Source organism: Anser cygnoides, chromosome 12, assembly GCF_040182565.1.
Source record: "Anser cygnoides isolate HZ-2024a breed goose chromosome 12, Taihu_goose_T2T_genome, whole genome shotgun sequence".
Lineage (NCBI taxonomy): Eukaryota > Metazoa > Chordata > Aves > Anseriformes > Anatidae > Anser > Anser cygnoides.
Window position 1 is genome coordinate 13,457,475 of NC_089884.1, and position 23,414 is coordinate 13,480,888.

General features: G+C 66.2%; 4 protein-coding genes across 6 annotated transcripts; 2 read left to right on the plus strand and 2 right to left on the minus strand.

Moving 5' to 3' along the window:
- Positions 1-522: 522 nt before the first annotated feature.
- Positions 523-14,469, plus strand: ZNRF1 (zinc and ring finger 1). Its single transcript, XM_067004737.1, is given in 6 exon segments — positions 523-837; positions 840-1,212; positions 12,188-12,283; positions 12,699-12,804; positions 12,911-13,001; positions 13,168-14,469. Coding segments are annotated over 5 exon segments (726 nt in total). The 5' UTR covers positions 523-744; the 3' UTR covers positions 12,969-13,001; positions 13,168-14,469.
- Positions 14,448-17,751, minus strand: LDHD (lactate dehydrogenase D). 2 transcript variants are annotated; one of them, XM_067004733.1, is made up of 11 exons: positions 17,622-17,751; positions 17,395-17,507; positions 17,167-17,308; positions 16,951-17,092; positions 16,348-16,507; positions 16,083-16,282; positions 15,720-15,848; positions 15,184-15,311; positions 15,009-15,099; positions 14,831-14,942; positions 14,448-14,760 (listed from the first exon to the last, which is right to left on the minus strand). In XM_067004733.1, exons 1-11 carry the CDS (start codon positions 17,682-17,684, stop codon positions 14,595-14,597), a joined length of 1,446 nt encoding a protein of 481 aa, XP_066860834.1. In that variant the 5' UTR covers positions 17,685-17,751; the 3' UTR covers positions 14,448-14,594. The 2 variants fall into 2 exon arrangements, with proteins under 2 accessions (XP_066860834.1, XP_066860835.1); XM_067004734.1 differs by lacking the exon at positions 15,720-15,848.
- Positions 17,752-18,061: 310 nt separating this feature from the next.
- On the minus strand, positions 18,062-21,144 carry LOC136791826 (chymotrypsinogen B-like). 2 transcript variants are annotated; one of them, XM_067004736.1, is made up of 7 exons: positions 20,073-21,144; positions 19,842-19,945; positions 19,679-19,758; positions 19,511-19,589; positions 18,648-18,828; positions 18,412-18,545; positions 18,062-18,296 (listed from the first exon to the last, which is right to left on the minus strand). In XM_067004736.1, exons 1-7 carry the CDS (start codon positions 20,398-20,400, stop codon positions 18,135-18,137), a joined length of 1,068 nt encoding a protein of 355 aa, XP_066860837.1. In that variant the 5' UTR covers positions 20,401-21,144; the 3' UTR covers positions 18,062-18,134. The 2 variants fall into 2 exon arrangements, with proteins under 2 accessions (XP_066860837.1, XP_066860836.1); XM_067004735.1 differs by having other exon boundaries at positions 20,052-21,144.
- Positions 21,145-21,220: 76 nt separating this feature from the next.
- On the plus strand, positions 21,221-23,273 carry LOC106033168 (chymotrypsinogen B-like). The gene is made up of 7 exons (XM_067004336.1): positions 21,221-21,290; positions 21,397-21,500; positions 21,584-21,663; positions 21,753-21,831; positions 22,513-22,693; positions 22,790-22,923; positions 23,039-23,273. Exons 1-7 carry the CDS (start codon positions 21,221-21,223, stop codon positions 23,198-23,200), a joined length of 810 nt encoding a protein of 269 aa, XP_066860437.1. The 3' UTR covers positions 23,201-23,273.
- The last annotated feature ends 141 nt before the right edge of the window (positions 23,274-23,414 follow it).

Genomic DNA, 23,414 nt, shown 5'->3' on the forward strand with positions numbered 1-23,414 from the left:
CCCGCAGCCCCCGGTGCCCCCCGCAGGGCCTCGGCCTCCCCTCGGGGCCCGGCGGGCGGGGCTGGCGCTGCCCGCAGCGGCCGGGCCCGGAGCCCCGCGGGGCTGGGGGGGGGGGCTCGGGGCAGCCCCGGGGGGGGGCGCGGCGGCGGCACCGGGGGGCTCGGGGGCGGCCCCGGTGCCGGTGCCGAGGCCCCGGGCAGCAGCGCAGGGGTTAAGGGCGGCGGGCCGGGGGGGCCGGGGGCGGGAGCATGCGTGCTGCCGGCCTCTATTGTCTCCGCCGCGGCGCCCAGCACCCAGCCGGCGGCGGCGGCGGCGGCGGGGCCGGGCCCGGCGGAGCGCGGAGCCGCGGAGCGGGGCCCGGCCGCCCCTATGGGCCGCAGCTGATCGCCGCCCGCGGCCCCCCAGGCAGGAGCCAGGCGGCCGGGGAGCCCCGGCCCGGCCCCGCACCCCTCCCTCCCCCCCCCCCCCCCCCCCCAACCCCCCGCTCCGGTCCCCGGTCCCCCCCCCCCCCCCCCCCCCTCCTCCCGGTGCCCTCCCGGTGCTCCCCGTCCCCCCCCCGCCTCCTCACGGGGCGCCCCCGGCCCGGCGGGGGGAGGATGGCCGGGGCGGGGGTGGGCCCGCGGCCGTAGCCGCTTCCCCCCGGGGCTTCCCCCCCCCCTCTCCCCTCCCTTCCCCGCCGCCTTCCTTCCGCCTCCTCCCGCCGCCGGGGGCCGGCGCTCGGCTCCCTCCGGCCCGGCGGCGCCCATGGGGGGCAAGCAGAGCACGGCGGCCCGCTCGCGGGGCCCCTTCCCCGGGGTGGCGGCGGATGACAGCGCCGTGCCGCCGCCGGGCGGGGGGGGGGGGGGCCGCCCCCGTTCGGCCATTACCGGCCGGGAGGCGGCGGCGGCGGCGCCATGGGGCTGCGCAGCCGCTCCGTCAGCTCGGTGGCCGGCATGGGCATGGAGCCGGCGGCCGGCGGCGCCGTCCCCTTCGGGCTGTACGCCAGGGCGGCGGCGGGGGAGGCCGAGAGGGCCCCGGGCGGCGGCGGCGGCGGCGGCGGCGGCGGCGGCGGCGGGGGGCCGGGTACCGACTCCACGTACGCCCATGGCAACGGTTACCAGGAGACGGGAGGCGGTCGCCATAGGGACGGGATGCTCTACCTGGGCGCCCGGGCCTCGCTGGCCGACGCGCTGCCCCTGCACATCGCGCCGCGCTGGTTCGGCGCGCACAGCGGTGAGTGCCCCCCGCCCTGCCCCCCGCCCCGGCGCCCCTCTGCCAGCCCCTTCCCCGCTCGTCGGCCCGCTGCTGGGTGGGTTCCGCCGGGCACGGCCACCCCCAAGCCCTTCGCCTTGCTTTATCCCCCCTTTTTCCGGCTCCTTCCCCGCTCCTCGTCCTGGGTTGCATTGGGCACAGCCACCCCCGGACCCTCTCCTCGCTTCGTCCCCCCTTCTCCAGCCCCTTCCCTGCTCGTTGTCCTGGGTTGTGTTGGGCACAGCCACCTCCAGGCCGTTCCCCTCGCTTCATCCCTCTTTTTCCAACCCATTCTCTGCTCATCGTCCTGGCTTGCATTGGGCATGACCACCCCCAGATCCTTCCCCTCTCTTCACCCCCCTTTTCCAGCCCCATCCCTGCTCATCGTCCTGGGTCGCGTTGGGCACGGCCGCCACCAGACCTTTCCCGTGACTTCATCCCCTTTTTTCCAGTCCCTTCCCTGCTCATCATCCCAGGTTGTGTTGGGCACAGCTGCACCCAGAGCCTTCCCCTCATTTCATGCCCCTTTTCCAGCCCCTTCCCCGCTCATCATCCCACTGCCGGGTGGGTTGTGTTGGGCATAGCTGTCCCCAGGCCCTTCCCATTGCTTCATCCCCCTTCTTCCAGCCCTTTCCCCACTGATCATCCTGCTGCCGGGTGGGTTGTGTTGGGCACAGCCACCCCCAGGCCATTCCCCTTGCTTCACCTCCGCCTTTTTCCATCCCCTTCCCCGCTCATCATCCCAGGTCATGTTGGGCACAGCTGCCCCCAGAGCCTTCCCCTTATTTCATCCCCTTTTTCTAACCCCTTCCGCGCTCATTGTCCTGGGTTGCATCGGTCATGACCGCCCCCAGATCCTTCCCCTCGCTTCACCCCCCTTTTTCCAGCCCGTTCCCCGCTCATCATCTCGGGTTGCGTTGGTCACAACCGCCCCCGGACCCTTCCCCTCACTTCACCCCCCTTTTCCCAGCCCCTTCCCTCCTCATCACCCCAGCTTGCGCTGGGCACGGCCGCCCCCAGTATTTGGGAGGAGGGTGGGCAGCCCCCCGCTTCGGCTGCGCTTATCCTCAATGATTTCCCTCCTCTCCAGCGTGGGTTGGGGGTTGGCGCCCGTGCGGCGGTTGTGTCAAGGTCAAGGCAGGCAGGGGCGGTGGGAGGAGGAGGCTTTCCACCCGGGAGATGTTATTTTGGAAGCAGGGGACGTGCCATCCTCACGGGGCGCGGGGAAAATGGGGGAAGACGCCCGAGGATGGTGTCGGGGTGCTGTAGCCTGAGCTCTGGGTTTTGAGGGTCGGTTTGAGCTTCTCGCGCTGCTTTTGGAGGTGTGTGTGGGGGGGTGTCAGGCAGTTCTCCTGCCTCAGGTACAGGGAAAAGATCTCGAGAGCAAGATGTGGGATTTTTTTCTCCTTTGTTTCTCCTGATAAAGGGCCGGGGAGAGGCCGGAGCGGGTGTTCCCGTTCCAGCCAGCTGGCACCGGGGCGATGCCGGGGAGGAAGCCGAGGAGGAACTGCCCGCCTCTTAACGGGGCCGGGGCGCTCCTACAGGAAACGTGTGGGGCCGAGGGGAGGGGGCAAGGCGGTCCCCCCCAAAAAAAAACCCCTGGCGGGTGTCCTGGTGCCCGGGGAGCTCCGCGTGTGAGCGGGGCTGTGTCACTGACCCACTTTTGGCTGGGTGCGGGGAGCGAGGCGGGAGGTCCTCCCTTCCCCTCCTGGCTAGGGGGAAGGCATTTCGGGGATGTCTCCGTGCGTTTCCTGGAATAGTCTGGGATTTCTCTCCCACCCGGCCCCTCCGCTCCCTTCTGGAGCGCTGCGAGTGCTCTCGCCGCATGACGCGGTCTGGGAATTTCATAATACGCCTCGGGACAATGCCTGGTTTTCAGGAAGGCTTGAAACCGAACCAGTGGACGAGAACAAAGTGCAGAACGAGCCTCGTGGGGCCCCTTTTCCTCCACCCGTCTTGGGCATGTTCCCCTTACCCGCTCCCTGGGGGCTGCTGTTCCCAGCTGGAGCGGGACCACCTGTCTCCTTGTCCCCTGCCCCCGAGCGGGGAAGCTGGCCGGAGAGGAGAGGGGCTCTCCGGTCCCCCCGGCGGGGTTTGGGCAGGACTGGCGCTGTTCCCTGGAGGGATTCTCTGCAGGACCACCCTGTAGCTAGCCCAGACGTAGAGATGGTCACTCCTAGGCTATCGCTGACTTTCAAACAACTATTCTCAAACTACAGCGCCGAGAGGCGAAAGCCTGTTCATAAAAATCAACCGACTGCGAAACGGAGCAAGCTTTCTCCAGGCGCCGATGCGAATCGGCGCGGTGCTGTCCGGCTGATGCCTGCAGGATCGCAGCGCGGGCGGTGGGAAGTGCCACAAGGACTGGGTTCCTCCGGTGCCCCTTTCGGAGCCCTCCGAGAGCATTTGAGCAGCGCCGAAGCATGCCCAGGCGGCAGCGAGAGCCCTTCGGTCCCTCCAAAGCCTCTCCCGGCAGTGTTGCTTCCCTGTTGTGAATTAACAGCAAAAGGATGCTTACAAACCGTTCGGAAAACTTGTCAGGGCTTATTAAACTGCTGCGTTCTTCCTCTTAGCCTAATGGGGGACTTGGAGACTGCGAAGAGAGGGGAAAGGGAAGAAATCCACCCCAAGGCGGCTGAAATTCCTGCCGGACTTCCACGACTGCGGCGGGGCAGCTCGGCCGCGTGCGCTCCTTCCCCTCAGCCTCCCCATCGACCCGCTCCGACAGCCCCCGGGAAGTGCTGCAGCAGCAGCAGCAGCAGCGTGCGGGTGAAGGGAGAGGAGCTTTGACATCGCTGCTGGCGACTTTCCCTGCTCAATTCCAAGGGTGGCCTGAGGGCGAGGATGAGGAGGCCCCCGGGCACGCCGGGCTGGACCGGGAGGTGTCGGGGAGCCACCCGAGTCCCTGCCTCTTCACGGGAGGAAGGGAACGGGGCTGCGAGCCTGGACGCTGCCCGTCTCGGCACGTGGGGAAGGCTCTTTGTGGGCTTGCTCTCGGGAGCACGTGTTCCCTTTCCCGGTTAAGCGGATCCCGTTTCCTGCCGGGGATTTTCCCAGGCGTGCCCGCCGTCCGAGCGAGCGACGGAACCGCGCCAGCTCCACCTGAAACCGCTCTGGGATTTCCGTGCCTGCCCCGGGTTTTGGAGACCCGCCTCGTGCCTCGCGCTGCTGGAAGGTGACAAAACAGCTTGTGCAATTCTGGAGTTCGCTCGCAGCGTTTGAGCGCCCTTCCCCGTAGCAGGACCTCACAAAGCCAAGGCTAGGAGGAAGAACACGGAAAAAGGAGACTTGTGGTTTAACACCACGAGCCTCCAGGTTTGTGCGGTTCTCTTAGCGCTGCTCTTGTTATTTGTCTTCATCGGGGGATCTTGAGGACTTTGCAGAGGCTGTAAGTAGCTTAAAGTTTATCGGGAAATCCCCCTCGTCGCCCAAAGCCCTCCAGTGTTTAAAGCTCCGGTAAATCCGTATCTCCCTGTCAGCCAGTTAGCCCGGAGAAGCTCATCCGTCTGCGCGCTGCCGTCAGGAATATTGCAGCCTCCTGGCAAAACGAGCTGTCTCGGATGCTGGAAGCAGCAAAGTCGGGAGGTCTCCTCTGCCAGATGTGCTGCTGCCCGCCAGCGAGCGGAGCAGAGGGATGTCCCGCCCCGGTGGTCCTCCGGGCAGGCTGGAGAGGGAAAGGAGCTGGAAGCATCATCCAGCCCTGGGTAAGGGCTCGCTCCCCGGGGGACGAGCTGAAGATGAGTGAATGCCCAACCAGCTGGCAAGGGGCATGCCTGCAGCACGTCCTTGCTGGTCATCACACGAGCACGGAGCTCTCCCTGCCCTAAAAAAGGACGGATTTGTTCTGGCGAGCTGCTCGGCGAGCTGCTGGCGGGAGTCCACATTTGGCTATGGCTTTCCCTACACCAGCTCTTCAAGGTGCGGGCATGGCACGTGCTGCATCCTCCCTCTGCAGGGGCTGGGCGAGGGGCAGGGCGCTCCCAGGGCTGCAGAAACCTGCCCTGGGAAATCTCGTTTCACCAGGGGAGTTTCTGCAGGAGGCGCTCCCCGACCCAACTCTGTGTTGGTTTGGTGCTGGGGGAGCGGCGCAGTCCCGGCAGCTCCCCAGGCAGCAGCGTTCAGCAGGAGAGGGCCAGGGACGAGGCAGCAGCTCTGCTGGAAGACAGGAGCACCAAATACCACCGGAGCACGGCTTTAACGTGCGCCAGCAGCCCGCAGACGAAGTTCAGTGTCGCTGTTGGCGCGGTGTGTTGTCTCCCGGCCCCGCGGCGAGAGCAAGCCCAGGCTTTCCCTGCCCGCCTTTACCACTCCGGCACCCTGCAGAAATCTCTTGGCTGCCTCGCCTGGGCACCGGGCACTAATTACCAGGCCTGCTAACGAGCTTGGCTGGGCTCGCTCCGCTCTAAACCCATGTGTGAATGAGAGCAGGGAGCTGCGTGCACCCTCCTTCCTCCGCACCCGGTGCTCCGGAGGGCGATGCTCTCGCGCTCCCGGGGCTGACCCACTTCCTAGCCAGGATCATCTGCCCGGCCCGTGACGTCGGCTTATCCCACGCTGGTTTGTTTTGCTGAGATGTTTGTTCCAGTGCCTGGAATAAGCGTGAAGGTTTTCTTAGTTATTAATGTGCTATTAGGGCTCCTCTCCCTCGTCGGCGCTGGCCGGAGGATCGATCAGACGCGGACATCTTTGGTGGAGGAGCAGGACCAGGGCTGGCAGCCGGCCAGGGCAGCTCGGAGAATCATGGGAAGATGCTATTAAACAGTGAAAATTAATTGCGAAAGGAACGCAGGGAGGGAGAAAAACCCGCTTTGGGGGGAAAAAAAAATGCGTGTTTTTTCCCCTGATGCCGCGGCGCCCCGGCAGGCTGGTGGGTGACTGCGAGGCGCGTCTCATCCCCTGCTGCTGGTGCGCCCAAACCCCAGCTGTGCCGAAAACCTGGGTTTGAATCGCCGTGACCTGGCTTTCTCCCGGTTTTCTCAAACTGAAATCCCGGATGGCGGGGGCCGTCTGAACCCAACGTGCCTGCTGGAAACTGTGCTCGGCTCCGGGGGAGCTTGGAGCAGGCCGGGGAGGCGCAGCTGCAGGAAGCCGCTCGCCTGGGGCCCCTTCTCGTGCCGCCCCGCGGCGTTTCCGTGGGCAGAGCCCAGCCGCGCGGGTTTCCTGCCCTGCAGGGAGGGGAGCACCCGCTGCGGGGGGCGAGGGCTGCTTACCCCCCTGGGCTGGGGGTAAAATCCTTCCCCGGCCTGTGGGCTCTGCTGTAAGGAGCGTTTCTCTCTCCAGTGCCGGCCACGTGCCGTGCTGGAGAGGCTGCGGCATGGCCAGGCCGTGGATCTGGCTCTCCTTTCCTTCCCCTCCTGCCCTGTAGAGCCGAGCGATGTCGGCTGCCGTTGGGACAGCCTCAGGGTTGTGCTGCATGGGCAGCGTTAGCCAGGGAAATTCTGCCTCTGCTCGGCTCGCACCCCTCTGGCCATCACCAGCCGGGCAGGAGCGAGGCCACGCGCTCTGCGCACCGGTCTTGGGGCGCTTTGTAGGGGATTGTTGGAAACATTGACCCTCTTGCCAGCTTTAGCAACGCCAGCAGAAGTTTCCGAGGGCTGTGCTTGCCACCGAGCCCCCTGGGCTCGCTGCTCGTTGAGGTGACACCAGCTGTGGCTCCGGGGGCACCGGTGCCTGCCAGGCGTGGAAATGGGGCTGTGTCGGGTCCTGCTGGGGGACGTGCAGCGGCGGGGACGGAGAATTGAACCGAAAGCAGCTCGGAGCTGTTTCCTGGCCCTGGCAGGAAGGACAGCGTGACAACGGTGGGTATTTTTAGAGGCCAGCTGCCTGCAACGCAAGAGGAAAGCAGCAGCGGAGGCTTTGTAGGGGCTTCTGCTGGCGCCTCCGAGCTGCGCCCACCTGCCCGGCGTGCCCATCGCGCTGGGGCTGGTGCCCCTCAGAGCCTGGAGGGTTTTGTTTTTGTGTTTTTGGGGTTTTATTTTGAGAATTCTGCCTTGCTGCTGAGGGAAAACCTGCAGCTTCTCCTGTAATTGTAGTAATTCTTCGGGAGCCCCGCTGCGTGTAGCACTGGAGCTGCGTTTCGTCGGAGTGCTGCAGTGGCACCAGGCCCACCTTTCAGACCATCCGTCAGGCCACGACAGCTGTAGCTGGGGAGGATGAGGGGTTGTCTTTATCCAGCTGGCCCGAATTCTTATCTGGAGGGAGAAGGAGTGGATGTGGGTTCAGGAGGGGTTTGGGGCAAGCTGGGGGCGTGCAAGATGGGGCCGAGGACCTTGCTGGGAGTGGAGATCCGTCCCCATCCCTGTGCCCATTGCTGAGCACGGTCCCCAGGCCGTGCCATGTGCTTATCACCTGGGATGACCGTCGGCGTCTTGAGTTATCCTGACCTGGATCCTAGTGCTTTGAAGCCATTATCCAAAGCGTGCCCGCTCCCCTTCTGCCTCGGGTGCTGTCGGCGAGCGTTTCACGGGGCCACACCGAGCTCTGGGAGCGGGGCTGAGCCAGGCTCGGGGATTTCACAGCCACGTGCTGCCCGTGGATGTGGTTCTTCCTGTGCCCTCGCTGCCTGCTCCTGAAAATTCCCCTTTCTTCACCCAAAGTGGGTTTTTCCAGGTGCTCTGCAGTGGCTCGAGCCCATCAGTGGGGGCTCCGTGCATCTCTTGCAGGGCTGGCGGCCAGGCCCTCTCCTCCCCACATGACATATCCTGGTGGAAAAAATCAGAGCGCCCAAGCCAGCCCCGTGGACGCAGGACTCCTCTGCTTCGCTTTGCTGTTCTCTGGGATGCTAAAATTAGCTTTGGGCTACACGCGATTCCTTAGGAGGCTCGTTCCCTGCAGCTGGGGGTGTTTTCTGCGGTAAAACAGGACTAGCTGGAGGCAGGGCGAGCCCGGCGGGCTGCCTTCCCCGTCCCAGGCTGGAGGGACTGATCCTGTGGCACAGCTGGGGGCGCAGGAGGGGGCTGCTACCTGCAGCATCGGTACTTTTATCCAGAAATGGTGATTGCAGCCCTAAATGGGGCTGGCAAGGGGGGGATGCGTGGGCTGTAGCAGCTGTTTGCACATGAGGATGTGCGCGCAAGGAGGAAGGCTCTGGGCCACGTGTCACCGTACAGCCGTGCCTCTTCACCCTTCTGCTTCTCCATGCCCCATAGGGCCTTGGTGTGCCGTGCTGGTGCCGTGTCCCATAGCGCCTTCAGCTTGCGGAGGGGCTCTTTGGCCGTTTCTGTGCCTCCTCTGAAGCTGTGGCCGGAGGCTGGCGTGGTGCCGCGTCCGTGGTGGGTGATGCCCGAGGACGGGGACACCCCCAGAGATCCTCAGCCCCCGGGTCCCGGCGGTGCCCAAGCCCTGGTGCTGGTGTTGTGCCCCACGTGCCGTCCCTCGTGCGCTGCTGTCGGGCGACCGCTGCTCGCATGCAGTGCGGCCGCTTCGAGCCAAGGCAGGGTTTGTTTTCCACCCAAGGAAATATTGGGTCTGAATATCTCAGCTCCGCAGGTTTCCTTCCCGCAGCTGGCGAGGAGGACGAGCCCCCTGCCATCGCTCCCCTCCGCGGGCCGTGGCAGCGTTGCGCAGTGGGAGCGCGGCTGCGGCGGTGTTCGTCACCTCTCTCCTGGTTGGGCAAGAGCACGGCAAGCTTCAGCATCCGTCCCCCTCCCACGCGGCGCTTCGTGAAGTCTGTCCGTCCCTTCCAGCTTCTCACTGGTCCGGTGGCAGCAGTGGGAGGAGGTGGGGTGCTCGGGGCTGGAGGAGGCGCCAGGGCTCTGCTTCGGCTGCGTGGCTGGACCCAGTGTTTCCTGCATTCCTCTCCCGCTCGGCCACGTCTTCACCTGATGCGAGGCGGCTCCCTTGGCCCGGAGCACAGGGTGAGAGCAGGAGATGGGGCCAAGGTTTCCGAACCTCCAGCAGCCAGCCGGCAGCCGGGGGCTTACCCCTGAACTTGGGGTGCTCCATGGGGTGGCAGAGCTCGGTGTGATGTCCCACGAGGCTGGAGGCAGACGGGGAGGCAAGGATTTCTTACAGCAGCACCGGGAGCAATTCTTGGTGGCGTACGGCCGTGGTTGTGGTTATGGATGGGTTGGAAACGTGCCTTTACCCTCCCAAAGCCCTGCGGTGGCACGGTGGTGTTCTTGGCACCATCGGGGTTAACCGTGGGGCTTTTTCAGCTCTTTTCGGATCTGCTGGAGGCTTCAGAGGTTCCCAGCTCTGCTCTGCCAGGCTCTCTAAAATTAACCGTGTAACCTTCCTAAAAATACTCAGAGGGCACCAGCCCCCGGAGAGCGCGAGCGCTGCTTGCTCACGGTTTCTAGACCAAGCCGTCGGAGAGATGAGGTCACCTCGCAACGCGTGTTTCGCAACCCTGGAAAGCCCTTGGCTTTCTCAAAGTCTGCAAGATAACCTCGTCCTCAAACCCCACCTGCCGCTGGGGGCTCCAGGAGAGCAGTGGGAAGCTCAGGCCAGGGTTGGTGCTGAGAGCTGAGGTCTGCATCCATCCTGCAGCACCCGGGGAGGCAGGAAGGGTCCTGAGCCTCCCCGTGGGCACGGGAGGCCCAGGAGAGCAGGAATAGCTGAGCCCTTCCCCTCTTTTTTTTTTTTTTTTAGGTGTGTGGGAGGAGGACGGAAAGGGATGGAGGAGGAGGAGGAGGAGGAGGGAGCTGAATTTTCCATGAGCAGCTGTCAAAACGTAATCTCCTGTGCGCTGGCAGCTCAGGCAGGATCGATTAACGGGGATTTCGGGGGACTGGAAACCACCGTGGCAGGGTGCGGGCACCGGCCCCTCGGGGCGCCCCTCGCCCACGTCTGGGGCCGGCTGTCCCCCGGCTCCTGCTGCCGTGGGGCTGATGCGTCCTTGGGGACCCCCGAGAGCATCGCCTCTGCCCCCCGACAGCTGCTCTCGCAACGCCGAGAATTTGTGCCGACAGCTGGGGTGCAGCCTCTCCGCGCTGGCTCCTCGCTCCGGCCCAGACAGGCCAATTTGTGCAGTTGCATTTTCATCATTTTTTTTTTAAATTATTATTATTCCTCCCCCCACCTCCATCTCGTGAAAGGCCGAGCCTGGAAAGTCTGCGCTTGGCCGAGCCCCAGCCCCGCTCGGCATCGCGCTGCTCACGTGTATCAGGGTCACTTCTTGGGGATCGCACCCCGCATTTGGGCATCCTCCCTGTGTCCTTGCCTTGGGGACGTGGTGGCGGGGGTCCCTGCTCCTTCCCCAGCTCCCTTTGCCCAGCTCGAATGTCTCGTAGGGCCCCGCCGGGTGCAGCTGGAGCCAGCAGATCTGGGGCAGCCGTTTAAAATAGCGCCTTGGCACAGAAAAAAAGGGGGGGGACCGGGGCTTCGGCACCGGCAGTGCTGGAGGAAACGAGGTCTTGCAGAGACAGACGTGGGCCCTTCCCAGCAGCTCGCTCCGGGTCAGCAAGGAGCTGCCGGTCACAAAAGCCCGGGGACGTGGCTGCTGGAAGCGGGTCCCCGGGGCTGGGACGGTGCCCGCAGTGCTGGTGCAGCAGCTGCGGGGACGGGGAGCGTGTCCCCGAGGGCAGGCAGGCTGGGAGGCTATCTGAGCCCTCTCTATAAATACACCGGCAGGGTAAACACTTGGGAGGGGAAAAAAGGGCTATTTAAGCGAGCGGGCACTGTTGCCACGAGGTATAAATCGGTCAGGAGTAAATTTAGGCTGGCGACGGGACGGCACATTGACCCCATGCCTCCTGGCTCTGTCCTTTCGGCTGGGGCAAGGCACGATGTGGGGCTGGAGGGGCAAGCGGGGTCCCCGTGTGTCCCTTCTGTTCCCAGCCACCCCCAGCACTCAACCTCGCTGAGCTTTCCTGGGAAATAACCCCTGTGAGGGGAAGAGGGTCGGTGTCTCTGTCCTAGGCTTTCCAAGAACCCCAAAAATCCCCACCACCACATCCACTTGGTGCCAAACGAGAACCTGATTCATCCTCAAGATAATTTGTGTACGTTCCTTTTCTCTTCTTTCCTGAACAGGCTTTGCATATCTATGAAGCGAGCTCTTAAGCAGCACTGCAGTCAAACCTGATCTGCTTTTAGAAGACGGGTCCTTAAATTACCCTCTCCCTCTCTGCAGGCAGGGAATTGCTAGGTGCTCTGGTGCAGACCCGTGGCGGCGGCCTGTGTGTCTCCAGTACATCTGCTGAGCTCCGCGGGGGCGCGGGGCCGGGCTGCAGGAGGGCAGGGAGCCCCGGGCACCGTCCCGAGCCTGCGACCTGCGGCTGGGTTGGGGTTTTGCTCTGGTTTTGCTCGCAGCAGCATGCACACGCTGTAAGGTGGAGCACTGGTGGGATGCTGGGGAGCTGGGCTGGGTCCCCTCGTTAGGAGGTGGCTCTGAGGGGCTGGAAGGAGGCAAAACCTCCTTAATGCGCTTCCAGATGGCCCCTTAATTGCTGTCAGCGGCAAATGAAACAAAAGCACTGGAGTGGGATTAGAGATGGATGGGGAGAGGGGACGCGCCGTGTCGTGGAGCCGGTGGGATGGGCTGAGCCCAGAGCCCAGAGGGTCCGGCTGAGCCCGGGGTGTCACTGGGGGCTTTTGGGACGTGGCACGGCCACAGCCCCCTCCCGGGGTGGTGGCAGGACAGAGCTGGCCGTGACGGTGGCGGGGGGACGTGTCCCCAAGTCACGGACCAGCCCCACGGTGCTGCGTGCCCGGGGCTGCTCCTCGCCCTTTAAAGCCGGGGAGCAGCTGGTGGCCACGTGTGCTCCACCTTGGCTTGTGCCCTGCGCCCTCTGTGCCGCCGGGCACGCCGGCTCGGGTGGCTGTCCCCGCGCTGCCACTGCTGGCGGCCACGCGCGCAGGATGAGCGCAGGGCCAGCGGGCACAGCGTGGGGCAGGTGCCACCATGCAGGCGGCGGGTGAGGGCGCGGGGTGCCCCGGGGGGCTCCCTGGGACATGGGATGGGCTCTTCTCCTCCTCCCCTCGCTAAGGGCTCTTCTCTCTGCTCTCCCTCCAGGTTTCAAGTGCCCCATTTGCTCCAAATCCGTGGCTTCTGATGAGATGGAAATGCACTTTATCATGTGTCTGAGCAAACCTCGCCTCTCCTACAACGGTAAGGGCCGGCGGCCGGGCTGCGCGGGGACACGGCGTCCTGCGGCACGGGGACGCTCCGAGCGGGCGAGAGGGACGCTCGGGCAGGCTGGGGCTGCGGGCTTGCCAAGAGGGCTGCGCTCCAGCTGCCATCCACGGCTCGCGGTCCCTGCCTTGTCCTTGCTGCTTTTCCCCTCGGGACCCTTTGTAACGTGTCCCTGTCCCCATGTTGCTCACCGCGGCGTGCCGTGCCGGAGGGACCCGTCCCAGACTTATGTCCTGCCCCGCAAGGGCAGGGGTCACGGTGGTGCTTTTTTGGAGCACCGGCAAAACCCGGCTCAGTGGGAAACCCGCGTGGGATGAAGCCACCGCAGCCCCGCGTCCCGAGCAGGGGGACACGGTGCCGCGTCTCACCGCCGCCCTCTCCTCCCTCCCAGATGACGTGCTGACCAAGGACGCCGGCGAGTGCGTGATCTGCCTGGAGGAGCTGCTGCAGGGGGATACGATAGCCAGGCTGCCCTGCCTCTGCATTTATCACAAAAGGTACGGCGCCGGCCTCGATGGCTGCGAGGGGACGGCAGCCGGGCGGGTGGCGGGGGGCCGGCAGGGTGCTGCGCAGTGTGGTGGTGACACGCTCTCCTCTCCCCAGCTGTATAGATTCATGGTTTGAAGTGAACAGATCTTGCCCAGAGCATCCTTCTGATTGACCCGCCGGGCGTGCTTGCTGACTTCTCTCTAAGGTGAGCCCGCGGCGGGGTGGAGAACGGGGCTGCTTTCCTGTTAAACCCTTTTTATTTGATGGTTTTATTTGATGGTTCCAAGACGGGGGCCGGGCAGGAGGCTTGGGGAGGGGTACTTGTGGCTCCTGCACCCGCCGTGCTCACGCAGCATCGTCTCTGTTCGCAGGGCACCTTGCTATACCTGCTGTACCTCCTCTCCCTGTCCCACCACCCGCCCCGCCTGGAGTTTTGGGCTGACGTTCAATTCCTCAAGAAGATTAAAAGTTAAAACCCAGAAACTTGAATCCACTTGGGACAACAGCGATTTTTTTTTTTAATTTTTATTTTATTATTTTTATTTGTCTTTTTTTTTTAATTTAAAAGATTAAAAAAAAAAAAGAATAAGAAACATCCAGGAGAAGAGACAGTGTGAGAAAAGTGGAGCGACCTGCTCTCCCCTCCGCAGCCGCTGGCCACGAGGAGGGATCTGCCACCAAGGGAGGCCATGGGGACGCTCCCGCCGCCCTCGGCCGAAACCCTGCCATGATGTTTGGCTTTTTTCTCCCCGAAAGGAACGGAGACGCCGCCGGTGGACAGCTGGCCAAACGGAGCACGCGGCACCTCTCACCGGCATCCCCCCCACCTCCCACCCGGACTCGCCTGGCGCCCCGGGGGCTCTGCTCGGTTTTTTGCACTGACTAAACGGGAATTTTCTCCTCTCTCCCGTCTCCCTTTTGGAGATCTCCACCCCGGCCCCGGCAGCGCGTGGCGGGGACTCTGCCCCACGCCGGGAGCGGGGCCGCCGCTCTCCCCCGCCGCGGCGCAGGGGGGTTCTGTCTTTCAAGTGTTTACAATGAGAAAAACAAAAAAAGGAAAAAAAAAAAAAACAGAGAAAACCAACAAAACAGCAACAAAAAAAAATAATTAAATGAAGCTTCGTGTTGACTGGCGTGTTCTTCGATTTGAGCTTCCCTGCCCCGGTGATGTTTACAGACTGGTCACTCTTTAACTCAGCTATAACCACTCAGAGACTGGACAGCCGCAGCATCCCCGCCGCCCCCCCGCCGTTGCCAAATCTCCCCCCCCCCCCCTTTTCTTTCCGTCGCCTTCCAGCCAAACCCTTTTGGGGAGGGGATTTGGGAGGCCTCCCGACGGCCCCCCCAGGCACGAGCGTCCCGCCCGGACGCCCTCGGCCCCGCCGATGCGTGCTCCCCTCCGGCGGGCGACGAACCCCCCCCCCGTGTGACGGCCGTGACCCCGTCCCCGTCCCCTCCCGGCGCGGCGGGCATGTTTTCGTTGGTGAGACCTCCCCTGCCGGTGGCCGTGCCCCTGCGGGAAACATTTCTGTATTTATATATTAAAAAAAAAAACAAAAAAAATCGGGGAGGGGGAAACGAGTTCAAGAGCTTGGGGGGAGCTTCCTTCATTAGTCAAGGTGTTTTGATATGGTATTAAAACAATGTTCAATAAAATATTCACTGTTATTTTATTTCACTGGCATTCTTGGAGAAGCAGGGGATCGCAGGGGGGTGCCAGAGCTGCCCCACAAGTCCCCAAAAAGCCAGGGGGTGCAGCGTGCTTCCTTGGGGAGTGGTGATGTGGGATGGTGGGCGCTCACAGCACCTTGCCGGGGTTCATCAGGTGGTGGGGGTCCAGCGCGGCCTTGATGCGGCGCATGGTGTCCAGCCCCTGGGGGCCCAGCTCCTCCCGCAGCAGCGCCCGCTTGCCCAGCCCCACGCCGTGCTCCCCGGTACAGGTGCCGCCCGCCGCCAGCGCCCGCCTGGGGGATGGGGACGTCAGCAGGGACGTCCCGGGGGGCCCCAAGGCCGCCCGTGCGCCTGCACCCCCACCTGCCCAGGCGCTCGGCGAAGTCGTGGACGCGCTGGGCCTCGTCTGTGTCCTCGGGGCGGAAGACGAGGATGCAGTGGAAGTTGCCGTCGCCCACGTGTCCCACCATGGGCCCTGCGGGGACGAGGATGAGCGGGGGCACCGGGGCGGGGAGGTGGTGGAGGTGGAGGCAGCGCTCACCGGTGAGGCCGGAGTCCCGCAGGTCCCGCTGGGTCTCCACCACGACGCCGGGCAGGCGGGAGATGGGCACGCAGACGTCGGTGGAGTAGCCCTGGGTGGGACGTGGGGACGGAGACGTGTGCGGGGGTGCACGGGGACACTGTGGGGAGGGGGACGTGGCGCTGCCGCCCCTCACCTGGCAGCCGGGCCGCAGGGCCAGGGCGGCGAACCAGGCGCTGTGGCGTGCGGACCAGAGCTGCTCGCGCTCCTCCTGCGCCCGCGCCCAGGCCGGGATGGAGCCGCCGTGCAGCCGCACCAGCTCCTCTGCGGCAGTGGGAGGTGGTGCCGGGGCGGCTGGAGCCACGGCAGCCCCCGGCTGTGCACCCACTCCCCCCGAGACCAGGTCTGGGTGCTCAGGGATTGCCCCAGTGCCTGGCATGGTCCCAGCGTCCTGCGACGCCCCGGCCCTGTCCCTGTCCCTGAGGTGGTCCCTTGACCACCTCCCATGTCCCTCACCCCAGGTCCCCATCAGGGGCCCCCAGCCTTGTTCCTGTGCCCCCCATCCCCAGTCCTGCTCCCTGTCCTGACCCAGGACCCTGCTGTGCACCAGTCATGGACACCCCTCCCTCACCGTAGGGCCCTGCTGGGACCCAGCCCCAGGACCCCACCATGGCCCCATCCCCATCCCTGTCCCCAGGTCCTGGTCCCCATCCCGGTGCCCCCCTGCCCTACCCGCCTGCTGCTGCTGCTCAGCCAGGCCCTGCTGGGAGCCGTGCAGCTCCAGGAAGAGCGTGGCCGCCTCCGGCAGCTCCAGCCTGCTGTAGCGGCTGCAGGCACCCGCCATCACCTCGTCCAGGAGCTCTGGGTGGGAGGAAGTGGTGGTGAGACCTGCAGGGCTGTCCCTTTCCCTGTCCTCTCCCTGTCCCAGTCCTCTCCCCAACCTCATCTCCATCCTGCCCCTCTTGCCATCCTCATCCTATCCCCATCCCCACCCTCATCCCATCCCATCCCATCCCATCCCATCCCATCCCATCCCATCCCATCCCATCCCATCCCATCCCAATCATCCCTCCCAGTGCCCCTGGCAGCACCCACCGATGCGAGCCACGGGCACGGCCGCCTGCAGCACCTGCACAGTGCAGGCCACGGCCGCCTGCACGCTGGGGAAGGAGCAGACAGCCGCAGCCACGGCCTCAGGCAGTGGGTGCAGGCGCAGCGTCGCCTGCGTCAGGAAGCCCAGGGTGCCCTCAGAGCCCACGAAGAGCGAGGTCAGGTCGTAGCCAGCCGCACTTTTCCTGCATGGGGTCGGGTGAGCAGGCGCCGGGTGGCCCCAGCCCAGTCCCCTCCTGTCCCCCAGTACCTGGCCTGGCGCCCGGGGCCAGCAGTGTGCAGCAGGCTCCCGTCCGGCAGCACCACGCGCAGGTTGAGCACGTTGGGCCGCATGGTGCCGTAGCGCACGGCGTTGGTGCCCGAGGCGCCCGTGGCCGCCATGCCGCACAGCGAGGCGTCTGCCCCAGGGTCTGGGGACGGGCAGCAGGAGGGCAGATGGGACAGGGACGGGGAGAGGGGACCCTGCTGTGCCGCTGCCCCCCACAGCCCGGGAGCCCAGCCCGTGGCACCAGGACCCCAGGGACAATGGCAACCCCAGCCCACGGACACCTCTGGGATCTGGGCACCCCCAGCCCGCACCCACCTGCAGCACCCCCAGCCCCCCTGGCACACCCGCTGCTCCCAGAACCCTGATCTCATGGGCACCCCAGCACCCCCAGTGCTCCCAGTAAGCAGAGCAGCCCAAACCCACCCAGTCCAACCACCATGTCTTGTCCCATGGGCACCCCCATCCCTTCCCAGTACTCCCGGTGCTCCCAGCATCCACAGCCCCATGGGCTCCCCTGTGCATCCCAGTGCTCCCAGTGCTCCCAGCACTCCCTGAGCCCCACAGCAGGTGCTGTGCCCATAGTACCGACGGGGAACCAGAGCCCGGTGCCACGCAGGTGGCTGTTGAGGGCCTTGCGGGTGACGCCGGGCTCCACGGCCACCGAGAAGTCCTCGAGGCTCAGCTCCGAGATGGCGGCCATGCGGCTCAGGTCGAAGCAGACGCCGCCCTGGCACGGGCACGGCTCGGCTCGCACCGGGCACCGCGGGGTGCTGGGGGGGGCCAGGGCCGGGGTCTCCATACCTGCACAGCGTTGACGCCGCCCTCCAGGCCGGTGCCGGTGCCGAAGGGCACCATGGGGACGCGGTGGCGGTGGCAGAGCGCCGCCAGCTCCTGCACCTGCGCCACGTCCTGGGGCCACACCACGGCATCCGGGGGCGCGCACCTGGGGACAGAGCGGCTGCGCTGCCCCCGCCGTGCCCACCAGACACCCGGCCCCATCCCCACGCGGGGGCTCCCGGTGCCCCCCACCTGTGCATGGATTCATCGTGGCCGTGCTGCTGGCACACTGCCGCCGCTGTGGAGACGTTGGGGCCGCCGGCCACGTCCCGCAGGGCCTCCAGCAAGCCAGGGGGAAGCGGGCGCTGCGGGGGGCGTGGGGACCAGTTGGGGGGGGGGGGGGGGGCAGATTCCCTGCGCCCACCCCCGTGCCCCCTCTCTCTGCCCTTGGGGGGACCCCAGCACCGGCCCGGCCCCACCTTGCTGCAGCAGCCGCGGCGCCCCACGGCCCCCGCCAGCCCCAGCACCCGCCGCAGGGCCATGGTGGGGACAGGGCCCAGCTGCTCCCGGCCCCTTGGCCTGGCCCCAAGGCCCCGCTGTCCCCTCCCGCGGCCCAGGCGTTAAGGTGGCTCCGGACACCGCAGCCCCTGACAGCCGTCGGCCTCTCAGCCCCTCGGGTGTCCCGCGGCCCCGCCACCGGCCCTGCTCCTGGCCTCTGGGCCCTGGGGAGCCCGGCCCTGCCGGCCGTGTGGCCCCGGGACAGTGTGGGGTTTGGGGGTGACACCCACACATTGCCCCGCTCCCAGGTGCCGGCTCCTGTCCCCATGGAGGCCACTTGTGCCCTACCCCCAGTGACCACGGCCAGGTGTCCCCATGTCCAAACAGCCACCCAGGTGTCCCCACTCCCGGCCCCGTGTCCCCACCCTCCTCCCATCGCGGTGCCTGAGCAAGGAGGCAGGCAGATCGGGGAGGGCAAAACTTTATTTTGGGCCTTAGTTGGCCGCCAGCACGGAGTCGATCCAGCTGCGCAGCTCGGTGACACGGGCATAGACAGTGGGAACGGAGGTGGAGCAGGTGCTGCTGCCCCACGAGACGATGCCCACCAGGTTCCAGGCGCCGTCCTTCTGGCACACCAGCGGGCCACCGGAGTCGCCCTGCGGGCAACGGGGTGAGGATGGGGTACAGAGGAACGGGAGGCAGGGGGCTGTAGGGGCAGGGAATGGGGTTTGGGGTCTCGGAGCTGGGAGTTCAGGCTCCATGGCCACGTACCATGCAGGAGGAGGCTCCATCAGCGCCGGCGCACACCATCACGTTGTAGATGCGGAACCCCCAGTACTGCTTGCACTGGGCATTGGTGAGCAGGGGCAGCGCCACTTGCTGCAGCACCGCCGGCGTCGTGTCGGCTGCAAGGGAGCACAGAGGGCGTCAGCGCCCGCGTGGCCCCCGGGGATGGGGCAGGGAGGGGAACGGGGACGGGGACGGGGATGGGGATGGGGATGCGGTACCGGAGGCGTCGGTGAGCCCCCAGCCCGTGGTGACGCAGGTCAGGCCCCCGGGGAAGTCATCGGTGGCCTGGGGCAGGCAGACGGGGGACACGCGGGCGTTCAGCTGCGCCGGGGTGGCCAGCTTGATCAGCGTGATGTCGTTGCGGATGGTCAGCCAGCTGAAGCTGGGGTTCTGGAAGACCTGCAGCAGGAGGCAGCGCTCCCAGTGCCCGCACCCCCGGCTGGGGCAGCGGGCGCCGATGGGAACACACAGGGACCCCCGGGCACAGATGCCAACTTCCAGGACTGATGGGTGTCGGGGTCACCCCAGGGACTGGTGGGGACCCCAGGGATGGATGGCAACACCGGGGCTGCTGGGGAGCCATGCACCAGGGACACTGACAGGGACTGGTGGGACCCTGGGTCAAACCCCAAGGGACTGCCCTAGGGCTGCTGGGGGCCAGGGAGCAAGGATCGAGGCCCAGAGCCCACCACCAGCACCATGAGGACAGCAGGACCGCAACGTTCCCCACAGTGGCTGCTGCCCAGGGACCTTGGGGTGCTCAGGATGACGGGAGCAGCCCCAGCGTGGGGACGCTGGGCATCATGGACATCCCCAGGGGCCAGCAACCGTGGGGACTGCTGGGGACCCGGGCCAAAGAGCCCCGTCCTTGGGGTGATGGGGACACCGTGGGCAACCAAACCCAAAGATGAGGGGGCTGGGGACACCCCAGGGACCCAAGCCTTGAAAAGAGCAAGAGCAGGGACTCCATGGGGAGCCCATCCCTGATGCGAGGGGCACCAGGCACACTGTGGGGACCCGACCAGGCGGACCAAGTGGTGGCCACAGCACCCGCAGGCACACGGCCCCGTGCTGGCAGTACCTTGGCGATGGACAGCCTCTGCACGTCACTGGAGGCAATCTCTTGGTCGTACTCGCCCAGCACCACGGTGTCGGTTGTCCTGGGCAAGGCAGACACTGAGTCCCAGGTGCAGGGGCACCCTGGGGACCCAAGGCCACCCACACCACCCCATGGCCACCCCACACCTACTTGACGCCGCAGTGGGCAGCGGTGACCACCCACTGCTCGCTGATCAGGGACCCGCCGCAGAAGTGGAAGTTGCCGTAGCGCTGCCGGAGAGAGAGCTGCTGTCAGCCCCGCACCAAACGGCCCCGGCCCCGTTCCCGGCCCCGGCCCCGAGGCGGGCACTCACCTGCAGGGACACCTGCCAGGGCCAGGACCCGGGCACCGCCGGCTCCCCGTTGACGATGCGGTTGTAGCCGCGGATGACGGGTGCGATGGCGGGCACGCCGCAGTCTGCGGGATGGGCACAGCCGTGGGACAGGGACCTCGGCTGCTCCGTCCCCGCTCCCCAAACCCAGCCCTGCACCTCCTCAGCCCGCCCAGCCCCGGCCCCACGCACTTGCCACAGAGAAGGCAGCGCGGGCAGAGCCCGCCAGCGCCAGGCAGCTCAGCAGCCACAGCAGAGCCATTGCCGATCGCAGGGAACAGGCTTGGCACGGGGCACGACGGCTCTTATACACCCGTGGCCCCCGTAGTAGCCTTGGTGTGGTGGCCTTCAGCGATAGCGCGGCACGCAGCACTGCGCCAGCGTTGGCACCATGGTGATCACCCAGCCCCAGGGTGCCACATGGGACCTGGCCTTGGAACCACCACAGCCCCCAGGATGTCCTGGGAACAGCCAGCTGAAAGGCAGCTTTGCTGAAACCGCTTGTGGTGCTCAGAGTCGTGGTGGACACCATGTTGATCATGAGCTAGCAATGTCCCTTGAGGCTGAGACCAGGAATGGCCTCCTGGGTGCATCAGGCAGAGGGGTGCCAGCAGGTGGGGTGCCCCTGCCCCTCTGCACCCCCGGCTGGGTGCTGGGCCCAGCACTGGGAAAGGACGGGCATGGGCACCCCAGGGAGCCCAGGGAAGGGGTGCGAGGTGCTCGAGGGCCTGGAGCCTCCCTGCAATTAGGGAGGGGAAGCCAGGAGCAGGGCCCCTCAGTGGGGGTGCAGCATCCGGGGGGACCCCGTCCATGGCTGTGTGCAGGCAGCTGCAGTGGGATGGAGCCAGCCACTTCTCAGCAGTGTCTGGAGATGGGGCGAGGGGCAGTGGGCACGAAGTGGAGCTCAGGAGGTTCCCCCTGCGTGTCGGGAAGTGTTTCTGTGCAGTGTGGGTGGCTGAGAGTGGGTACAGGTCACCCAGAGGGTCCGTGAGGTCTCCATCATTTGAGGTCTCCAAACCCACCTGGGCTTGGTGCTGGGCACCAGTGCTGGGTGGCCCTGCTGGAGCAGGGTGGCACCGGGTGACACCAGGAGGTCCCTGCCCACCCCAGCCACTGTGTGATCACCTGCTCCACACAGGGCCACAGAGCACTATGGGGCCAGGACTTATCTCCCACCAACACCATCCCACGTCCTTCGGCCAAGGCTACCTGTCCCCAGGTGTGATGCTCCCAGACCCTGTCCAGGTGCGGTGCTGCGTGCCGCGCTATCGCTGAAGGCCACCACACCAAGGCTAGCACGGGGGCCACGGGTGTATAAGAGCCGTCGTGCCCTGTGCCGAGCCTATTCCCTGCGATCGGCAATGGCTCTGCTGTGGCTGCTGAGCTGCCTGGCGCTGGCGGGCTCTGCCCGCGCTGCCTTCTCTGTGGCAAGTGCGTGGGGCCGGGGCTGGGCGGGCTGGGGAGGTGCAGGGCTGGGTTTGGGGAGCGGGGACGGAGCAGCCGAGGTCCCTGTCCCACGGCTGTGCCCATCCCGCAGACTGCGGCGTGCCCGCCATCGCACCCGTCATCCGCGGCTACAACCGCATCGTCAACGGGGAGCCGGCGGTGCCCGGGTCCTGGCCCTGGCAGGTGTCCCTGCAGGTGAGTGCCCGCCTCGGGGCCGGGGTCGGGAACGGGGCCGGGGCCGTTTGGTGCGGGGCTGACAGCAGCTCTCTCTCCGGCAGCGCTACGGCAACTTCCACTTCTGCGGCGGGTCCCTGATCAGCGAGCAGTGGGTGGTCACCGCTGCCCACTGCGGCGTCAAGTAGGTGTGGGGTGGCCATGGGGTGGTGTGGGTGGCCTTGGGTCCCCAGGGTGCCCCTGCACCTGGGACTCAGTGTCTGCCTTGCCCAGGACAACTGACACCGTGGTGCTGGGCGAGTACGACCAAGAGACTGAGTCCGCTGACGTGCAGAGGCTGTCCATCGCCAAGGTACTGCCAGCACGGGGCCGTGTGCCTGCGGGTGCTGTGGCCACCACTTGGTCCGCCTGGTCGGGTCCCCACAGTGTGCCTGGTGCCCCTCGCATCAGGGATGGGCTCCCCATGGAGTCCCTGCTCTTGCTCTTTTCAAGGCTTGGGTCCCTGGGGTGTCCCCAGCCCCCTCATCTTTGGGTTTGGTTGCCCATGGTGTCCCCATCACCCCAAGGACGGGGCTCTTTGGCCCGGGTCCCCAGCAGTCCCCACGGTTGCTGGCCCCTGGGGATGTCCATGATGCCCAGCGTCCCCACGCTGGGGCTGCTCCCGTCATCCTGAGCACCCCAAGGTCCCTGGGCAGCAGCCACTGTGGGGAACGTTGCGGTCCTGCTGTCCCCATGGTGCTGGTGGTGGGCTCTGGGCCTCGATCCTTGCTCCCTGGCCCCCAGCAGCCCCAGGGCAGTCCCTTGGGGTTTGACCCAGGGTCCCACCAGTCCCTGGGGTGTCCCTGGTGCATGGGTCCCCAGCAGCCCCGGTGTTGCCATCCATCCCTGGGGTCCCCACCAGTCCCTGGGGTGACCCCGACACCCATCAGTCCTGGAAGCTGGCATCTGTGCCCGGGGGTCCCTGTGTGTTCCCATCGGCGCCCACTGCCCCAGCCGGGGGTGCGGGCACTGGGAGCGCTGCCTCCTGCTGCAGGTCTTCCGGAACCCCAGCTTCAGCTGGCTGACCATCCGCAACGACATCACGCTGATCAAGCTGGCCACCCCGGCGCAGCTGAACGCCCGCGTGTCCCCCGTCTGCCTGCCCCAGGCCACCGATGACTTCCCCGGGGGCCTGACCTGCGTCACCACGGGCTGGGGGCTCACCGACGCCTCCGGTACCACATCCCCATCCCCGTCCCCGTCCCCGTTCCCCTCCCTGCCCCATCCCCGGGGGCCACGCGGGCGCTGACGCCCTCTGTGCTCCCTTGCAGCCGACACGACGCCGGCGGTGCTGCAGCAAGTGGCGCTGCCCCTGCTCACCAACGCCCAGTGCAAGGAGTACTGGGGGTTCCGCATCTACAACGTGATGGTGTGCGCCGGCGCTGACGGAGCCTCCTCCTGCATGGTATGTGGCCATGGAGCCTGAACTCCCAGCTCCGAGACCCCAAACCCCATTCCCTGCCCCTACAGCCCCCTGCCTCCCGTTCCTCTGTACCCCATCCTCACCCCATTGCCCGCAGGGCGACTCCGGTGGCCCGCTGGTGTGCCAGAAGGACGGCGCCTGGAACCTGGTGGGCATCGTCTCGTGGGGCAGCAGCACCTGCTCCACCTCCGTTCCCACTGTCTATGCCCGTGTCACCGAGCTGCGCAGCTGGATCGACTCCGTGCTGGCGGCCAACTAAGGCCCAAAATAAAGTTTTGCCCTCCCCGATCTGCCTGCCTCCTTGCTCAGGCACCGCGATGGGAGGAGGGTGGGGACACGGGGCCGGGAGTGGGGACACCTGGGTGGCTGTTTGGACATGGGGACACCTGGCCGTGGTCACTGGGGGTAGGGCACAAGTGGCCTCCATGGGGACAGGAGCCGGCACCTGGGAGCGGGGCAATGTGTGGGTGTCA

Bases quoted from the DNA above. Each gene is read 5' to 3' on its own strand.
- LDHD (XM_067004733.1), bottom strand. From the start codon at position 17,684: ATGGCCCTGCGGCGGGTGCTGGGGCTGGCGGGGGCCGTGGGGCGCCGC. The intron at 17,093-17,166 runs GTATGGAGACCC...TGCCCGTGCCAG, and splicing joins GCGGCGTCAACGCTGTGCAG to GGCGGCGTCTGCTTCGACCT. The intron at 16,283-16,347 runs GTACTGGGGGAC...GACCCCATGCAG, and splicing joins GGCCCCGGGCGCCAGGCCAG to GAAAAGTGCGGCTGGCTACG.
- LOC136791826 (XM_067004735.1), bottom strand. From the start codon at position 20,400: ATGATCAACATGGTGTCCACCACGACTCTGAGCACCACAAGCGGTTTC. The intron at 19,946-20,051 runs GTGCGTGGGGCC...CCCATCCCGCAG, and splicing joins CGCTGCCTTCTCTGTGGCAA to ACTGCGGCGTGCCCGCCATC. The intron at 18,829-19,510 runs GTACTGCCAGCA...CTCCTGCTGCAG, and splicing joins AGAGGCTGTCCATCGCCAAG to GTCTTCCAGAACCCCAGCTT.
- LOC106033168 (XM_067004336.1), top strand. From the start codon at position 21,221: ATGGCTCTGCTGTGGCTGCTGAGCTGCCTGGCGCTGGCGGGCTCTGCC. The intron at 21,501-21,583 runs GTGAGTGCCCGC...TCTCTCCGGCAG, and splicing joins CCTGGCAGGTGTCCCTGCAG to CGCTACGGCAACTTCCACTT. The intron at 22,924-23,038 runs GTATGTGGCCAT...CATTGCCCGCAG, and splicing joins ACGGAGCCTCCTCCTGCATG to GGCGACTCCGGTGGCCCGCT.